Below are 7,575 nucleotides of genomic sequence, written 5' to 3' on the forward strand. Positions count from 1 at the left end.
TAGGGTGGCCCCTAAATCCGAAGTCAAATGTCCCTACAGGACAAGTAAAGGGAAGAAGACAGACATAGAGAAGACCATATGGCAAAGATAGAAGCAGATTGGAGTGACACATCTACAAGCCAAGGAAACCTGGGATTGCCAGCAGTCACCAGAAACCAGGAGAGAAGCAGGGAACAGACTCTCCTCAGAGCCTCCAGAAGGAACCCACCTTGACAGTGCCTTGATTTTGGACTTCTGGCTTCCAGAACTGTGAGAGAATAAATTTCTGTTGTTGTAAGCCACCAAATGTGTGGTACTTTGTGATGGCAGCTCTAGGAGTCCAATACAGATGGAAAGGGGAAGAGAAGATGGGGGAGATAGGTGGGGTGGAAGCCTGATCCTGTGACTCTGGTGACTCAGTTTCCCTTGTCCTGCCTTGGAGGTGGAGAATATGGGGAAGGCTGAGGTACTAAGGGCAACAGCAAGAGTGGTCATCCCAACCAGCACCCCAGGGCTCCAAAGCCTCTCAGGAAATGAGTCATCCTGGAGAGCCATGGGTTTCTTCTCAAATGCCTTTTATTGTAAGCATGTGGAGGAAGTGTTCTAAGGGAACAGCTCTTGGGAGGGTGGTAGAGTGGGCCTTTAGGGAGGCAAATCAGCCAGGGCTGGCATCCCAAGTTCAGGAGTTCACACCAGGTGCCCATTCCAGGCCTGGGCAGAGGGGCAACCCAGAAGGGGAAGGGGAGATGGGCAGGGAACCATAGGAGCAGAGAGAAGGAGGAGGGCAGGAGTGAGGCTTCTCAAGAAATAAGAGTAGATTCTTCATCCAGTCCTGCCTGTTTTCTCCCTTCTCATACTCCCTCATATTCATAAGCATGTATTCGATGCCAGGACTGTGTTCACAATTAATATTTCAGTTTCCCCTTCCATAATATATGGAATGCTGCATACGATAGTGCTGAAAGGTCTTTTTAGGACATTGTGTGGTTCTAGTTGCCAACCTGGATCTTAAAATGCAAACATTGACAATAACCCCTTAAACTTCGGCTTCAAGGATGGCTCCTCATAGCCTCTGTGTGCGTGGGCAGGGCTGGGATCAATAGACGGTGCATTTTACAGAAGAGGAAACTGAGGGATGAGCACCTGCCTAAAGTACCACAGAGTCCACTGTGGATGAGAGCCTGGGGCCTGGAGAGCTCATGCCCATATAGGGAGATTGCTGTGCTGGTATTCACTTGCTATGAAGGAGTCAATGATGGGGGGTTGTGGTCTGAGATCCTGGACCCTGGGGGTAGAAGCAGAGGGTCCAGAAAGGGACAAAGATTGGCATCACCTCCCCATGGTGGCCTGAGGCTGATTGTGGGTAATTCTCTGCCCTGGCCTCAGTGATTCATTGCTGCATAACAAACCACCCATATTTATTGGCATAAGACAACAATCATTTATGTATTTATTATTATTATTTTTTGAGACGGAATCTCACTCTGTCACCCAGGCTAGAGTGCAGTGGCGTGATCTCAGCTCACTGCAACCTCTACCTCCCGGGTTTAAGTGATTCTCTGCCTCAGCCTCCTGAGTAGCTGGGATTACAGGCACCTAATTTTTGTAATTTTAGTAGAGATGGGGTTTCACCATCTTGGCTAGGCTGGTCTTAAACTCCTGACCTCGTGATCCACCTGCCCTGGCCTCGCAAAGTGTTGGGATTACAGGCATGAGCCACCATGCCCGGCCACAACAATCATTTGTTATTCATTTCTTTTGTTTCACAGGGAGGGAGCATTGATAGGGCTCAGCTATGCCATTCTTGCTCAAGGTCTGTCATATGGTTGCAGTCAGGTGGTGGCTGAGCTGGAGTCAGCTTGAAGATTTCCTAGATTTCCTAGTTGAAGATAGCCAGTTGATGCTGGCTACCTGGGACCTCAGTTGGGGCTTCCAGCAAGGGTATGATACGTGGCCTCGGCTTCCACACAGCATGGTAGCTGGGTTCCAAGGGTTCCAAGGATAACCATCCTAAGAGAGAGAACCAGGCACAAGTTGTATCACCATTTATGACCTAGACTTTGAAGTCATGTGGCATCACTTCCATCATATTTAGTTGAGGTAGTCACAAAGACCCACCCAAGTTCAAGGGAAGGGGCCATACACTATCATCTTAGTTCATTTATGTTGCTATAAACGAATAGCTAAGGCTTGGTAACTTATCAGGAAAAGGGGTTTTGAAGCAGCCTTGTTGTCTGGGGGGTGATACCTGAGGTTTGTTGTCTCACAGCCGAGGAAATAAAGGACACGGACACACAAAGAGTGAGGTTAAGTGCAGAAGTTTAATAGGCAAAAGAAAGAGAATAGCTCTCTGCTGGAGAGAGGGGTCCCAGAGAAATGGGTTGCCAGATCCATGGTGAAATACAGGGGAGTTTATAGATGCGTGGTGACGAGGCAGTATCTGATAGGGTGTGAAAGATTGGTTGGACCAGGTATGCCATTTGCATAGGGCATGCATTTCTGGTAGTCCCCACCCTAATCTTTCATTATGCAGGTAGATTCTCTGCCTGACCTGTACCCATGTTGCCCATTCCTTTACTGTACATGGGATAACAAAGAAAGGGAAGATGGAGCCTCCCTGTTGGATATGCCTGGTGGCCAGGTAGCCGAATTTTATTGGCACAGCTGCCAGCATTTCCCCATGCAAGCTTCCAGCTTGCTTATCTATGTTTGCAGCTCAATTTTTCAGCTCTTTGTTAGAAAAAAATAATTTCTTGGGCTGCTTTTTGTTAAAAGAGATGCTCTGTGGAGGACTCTGTTGCCGTCACTATCTGCCTAAATAATTTCTTTCTACCTGCTGTATCAGTTTATTGGCTCATGATTCTGTAGACTGTACAAAAAGCATGGTGCCTGCATCTGCTTCTGGTGAGGGCTTCAGGCTGCTCCACTCATAGCAGAAGGCAAAAGGGAGCCATCGTGTGCAGACATCACATGGTGAGAGAATGGAAGCAAGAGAGAGGCGGAAGGCGCCAGGTCTGTTTTTTCTTTTGTTTTTTGTTTTTATTATACTTTAAGTTCTAGGGTACATGTGCACAACGTGCAAGTTACATATGTATACATGTGCCATGTTGGTGTGCTGCACCCATTAACTCGTCATTTACATTAGGTATATCTCCTAATGCTATCCCTCCCCTCCCCCACTCCCCACAATAGGACCCGGTGTGTGATGATCCCCTTCCTGTGTCCCAGTGATCTCCTTGTTCAATTCCTACCTATGAGTGAGAACATGCAGTATTTGGTTTTCTGTTCTTGCGATAGTTTGCTGAGAATGATGGTTTCCAGCTGCGTCCATGTCCCTACAAAGGACATGAACTCATCCTTTTTTATGGCTGCATAGTATTCCATGGTGTATATGTGCCACATTTTCTTAATCCAGTCTGACACTGATGGACATTTGGGTTGATTCCAAGTCTTTGCTATTGTGAATAGTGCTGCAATAAACATACATGTGTATGTGTCTTTATAGCAGCATGACTTATAATCCTTTGGGTATATCCCCAGTAATGGGATGCCAGGTTCTTTTTGACAGTCAGCTCTTGGCCGGGCGTGGTGGCTTACACCTGTAATCCCAGCACTTTGGGAGGCCGAGGCGGGCAGATCACAAGGTCAGGAAATCAAGACCATCCTGGCTAACACAGTGAAACCCCGTCTCTACTAAAAATACAAAAAATTAGCCAGGAGCGGTGGTGGGCACCTGTAGTCCCAACTACTCAGGAGGCTGAGGCAGGAGAATGGCTTGAACCCAGGAGGCAGAGCTTGCAGTGAGCCGAGATCGCGCCACTGCACTCCAGCCTGGGCAACAGAGCAAGACTTGGTCTCAAAAAAAAAAAAAAAATTCAGCTCTTGTGGAAATTAATAGGGCGAGAACTTCCTCATTAACACAAGAATGGCAACATGCCATTCATGAGGGATCCACCCCCATGACCCAAATACCTCCCATCAGGCCCCACCTCTAACACTGGAGATCAAATTTCAACTTAAAGTTTGAGAAGACAGACATCCAAAGTGCAGCAACTACCTCTTGATGCGGGAGTGACAAGGTGCTAGAAGATGTAAATCAATAAAAGGTTGGGAGCAGTGGCTCATGCCTGTAATCCCAACACTTTAGGAGGTCAAGGCTGGCAGATTGCTTGAACCTGGGAGTTCGAGACCAGACTGGGAAACATGGTAAAACTCGTCTTTGCAAAAATTATCTAAGCATGGTGGCACTCACCTGTAAAGATAATCTTTACCCACTATAAAGATAATTGAGCCGGGCGCAGTGGCTCAAGCCTGTAATCCCAGCACTTTGGGAGGCCGAGACGGGCGGATCACAAGGTCAGGAGATCGAGACCATCCTGGCTAACATGGTAAAACCCCGTCTCTACTAAAAAAAAAAAAAAATACAAAAAAATAGCCGGGCGAGGTGGCGGGCGCCTGTAGTCCCAGCTACTCGGGAGGCTGAGGCAGGAGAATGGCGCAAACCCAGGAGGCAGAGCTTACAGTGAGCTGAGATCCGGCCACTGCATTCCAGCCTGGGCGCGACAGAGTGAGACTCTGTCTCAAAAAAAAAAAAAAAAAAAGATAATTGAAGTAGGAGGATCACCTGAGCCCAGGAGGTCAAGGTTGCAGTGAGCTGTGATCATGCCACTGAACTCCAGCCTGGGAGACGGAATAAGACCCTATCTCAAAAAAAAAAAAAAAAAAAAAAAAGATGCAGTGGCTGATGCCTGTAATACCAACACTTTGGGAGGTTGAGGTGGGTGGATCACCTGAGGTCGGGAGTTCAAGACAAGCCTGGCCAACATGGTGAAACCCCATCTCTACTAAAAATACAAAAATTAGCTGGGTGTGGTGGCGAGTGCCTGTAATCCCAGCTACTCGGGAGGCTGAGGCAGGAGAATCACTTGAACTTGAGGCAGAGGTTGCAGTCAGCTGAGATTGTGTCACTGCACTCCAGCCTGGGTGACAGAGTGAGACTCCGTCTCAAAAAAAAAAAAAGTAAATCAATGAAAATAACCAAGCCAAGTCTCAATCGTTTTAGGAGGTTTCTTCGCCAAAGTTAAGGGTGTGTACCAAGGAGGCAGGTTCATGCCTTTCTCCAAAGATGATTTTGAGGACTTCAATATTTATAGGGGAAGGGGTGGATGCTGGGGGAGAAGAAGAAATTTTTTAAAGATGTGGCTAGATGAGAGACAAATTGTTATATCTTTTTTAGTCTTTGATCAGCCTTTCACTGAATACACAATTTACATGTGAGAGGGGGGTTGAGAAATAGTAACTTATGTCTCTGTCTGGCTCAGTGAATCTGCATTTTTACATAAGATAATGTAAACAGCAGGACAGAGGAAGCAATCAGATATGCGTTTGTCTCAGGTGGGCAGAGGGCTGACTTTGAGTTCTGTCTGTCCTTTGTCCAAAGCCTGTGAATATAATGATCAATTTACATTGCCACAGTGAAATTCAACAGAACTGTTTTAGGGTAAAGATGGGCAAATTGTGAGAGAGGTATGTCGCTTTTATCTTAGTAGCTTTCTGATTTAGGAACCAAATGGGAGATGGGAGACGGGTTTGCATGACCCAGTTCTCAAGCGTGACTTTTCCCTTTGGTTTAGTGAGTCTGGGGTCCCAAGATTTTGCTTTCACAAAGAGCATGAGGGATGGGAGATGTTGTGACCATTTTTGAAAAATATATTTTCCCGCACCAGATAAGGGGGTGAGCTCTGGAGTCAGATGCTTGGATTAGAATCCTAGCTTTGCCATTTAATGCCTATGAGTCTCCGTTTCCTCATCTATGAAATGGGACTGATAGTAGCACTGCTTTCAGGGGATTATTGTGAGAATTGAATAAGATAAAGCTCCAAAGTACAGGATATCTAGCCCATGACTGATGTTCAGTGGGTATCACTGTTGTTGGAACCGGTCATCATACTCAGCTCTGACCAGTGTGGTTCACTGCCCCAGACCATTGCCTGTTTGCATGTGTGTGATGAAAGCTGGAGAGGTGTTCAAAGACAAGTGTTAGAATGGGTCCATGTGCACATGCCATAGGAGCTGAGCTTGAGGGAATGAATGTGTGTGTGTTTGTCATTGTGAGTGGGTGTATAAGTGGAAACTTGGGCAGGGTTTGCATACATGAAGGCACATGCAGTGCTATTGTCAGATTGTCAGAGACGTGTGAACCAGAGGGACTCCATCTTAAAGAGGAGATAGGTAAAATGAGAGGCTGAGACCTACTGGGCTGCATTCCCAGATGGCTTAAGGCATTCTCTCTTTTTTTTTTTTTTTTTTTTTTGAGGTGGAGTTTTGCTTTTGTCACCCAGGCTGGACTGCAATGGCGTGATCTCGGCTTACTACAACCTCCACCTCCCAGGTTCAAGCAATTCTTCTGCCTCAGCCTCCCAAGTAGCTGCAATTACAGGCGTGCACCATCACGCTTGGCTAATTTTTTGTACTTTTAGTAGAGACAGGGGTCTCACCATGTTGGCCAGCCTGGTCTCGAACTCCTGACCTCAGGTGATCCGCCTGCTTTGGCCTCCCAAAGTGCTGGGATTACAGGTGTGGGCCACCATGCCTGGCAGGTTTAAGGCATTCTAAATCACAGGATAAGATAGGAGATCGGCACAAAATACAGGTCATAAATATCTTGCTGACAAAACAGATTGCAGTAAAGAAGCCGACCAAAACCCACCAAAGCCATCAAGGCCACGAGAGTGACCTCTGGTCATCCTCACTGCTACATTCCCACCAGAGCCATGACAGTTTACAAATGCCTTTGCAATGTTAGGAGGTTATCCTACAAGGTCTAAAAGGGAAGGGATGAATAATCCACCCCTCGTTTAGCATATAATCAAGAAATAACCGCTTTCCAACTTGGACCTGGCAGAATGGCTCCCGCAAAGAAGGGTGGTGAGAAGAAAAAGGACCGTTCTGCCATCAACGAGGTGGTGACCCGAGAATACACCATCAACATTGACAAGCGCATCCATGGAGTGGGCTTCAAGAAGCGTGCCCCTCAGGCACTCAAAGAGATTCGGAAATTTGCCATGAAGGAGATGGGAACTCCAGATGTGCGCATTGATACCAGGCTCAACAAAGCTGTCTGGGCCAAAGGAATAAAGAATGTCCCATACTGGATCCATGCGCGGTTGTCCAGAAAACGTAATGAGGATGAAGATTCACCAAATAAGCTCTATACTTTGGTTACCTATGTACCTGTTACCACTTTCAAAAATCTACAGACAGTCAATGTGGATGAGAACTAATCGCTGATGGTCAAATACATCAAATAAAGTTATAAAATAGAAAAAAAAAAAAGAAATAACCATGAAAATGGGCAACCAGCAGCCATTGGGGCTGCTCTGCCTATGGAGTAGTCATTCTTTTATTCCTTTACTTTCCTAATAAACTTGTTTTCACTTTACGGGTTTGCCCTGAATTCTTTCTTGTGTGAGATCAAAGAACCCTCTTTTGGGGTTTGGATCAGGACCCCTTTCCTGTAACACTATGGATGTTTGTGGTTGTGTGGGATAGAGGAGTGAGACCGTCTTAAGGTCAAGTGTAAGCATGTGTGAATAA

At 46.4% G+C, this 7,575-nt stretch overlaps 1 protein-coding gene across 1 annotated transcript; it reads left to right on the forward strand.

The window, feature by feature from the left end:
• Positions 1-6,869: 6,869 nt before the first annotated feature.
• LOC102120857 (large ribosomal subunit protein eL31-like) lies at positions 6,870-7,312 on the forward strand. The gene has a single exon (XM_045364470.3). The coding sequence runs from the start codon at positions 6,885-6,887 to the stop codon at positions 7,260-7,262; it is 378 nt and encodes a 125-aa protein (XP_045220405.1). The 5' UTR covers positions 6,870-6,884; the 3' UTR covers positions 7,263-7,312.
• Positions 7,313-7,575: the final 263 nt, after the last annotated feature.

This window comes from Macaca fascicularis, chromosome 10 (assembly GCF_037993035.2).
Source record: "Macaca fascicularis isolate 582-1 chromosome 10, T2T-MFA8v1.1".
In the NCBI taxonomy this organism is placed as follows: domain Eukaryota; kingdom Metazoa; phylum Chordata; class Mammalia; order Primates; family Cercopithecidae; genus Macaca; species Macaca fascicularis.

Excerpts from the sequence above, each read along its gene's own strand:
- LOC102120857 (XM_045364470.3), top strand. The coding sequence starts at position 6,885 with ATGGCTCCCGCAAAGAAGGGTGGTGAGAAGAAAAAGGACCGTTCTGCC.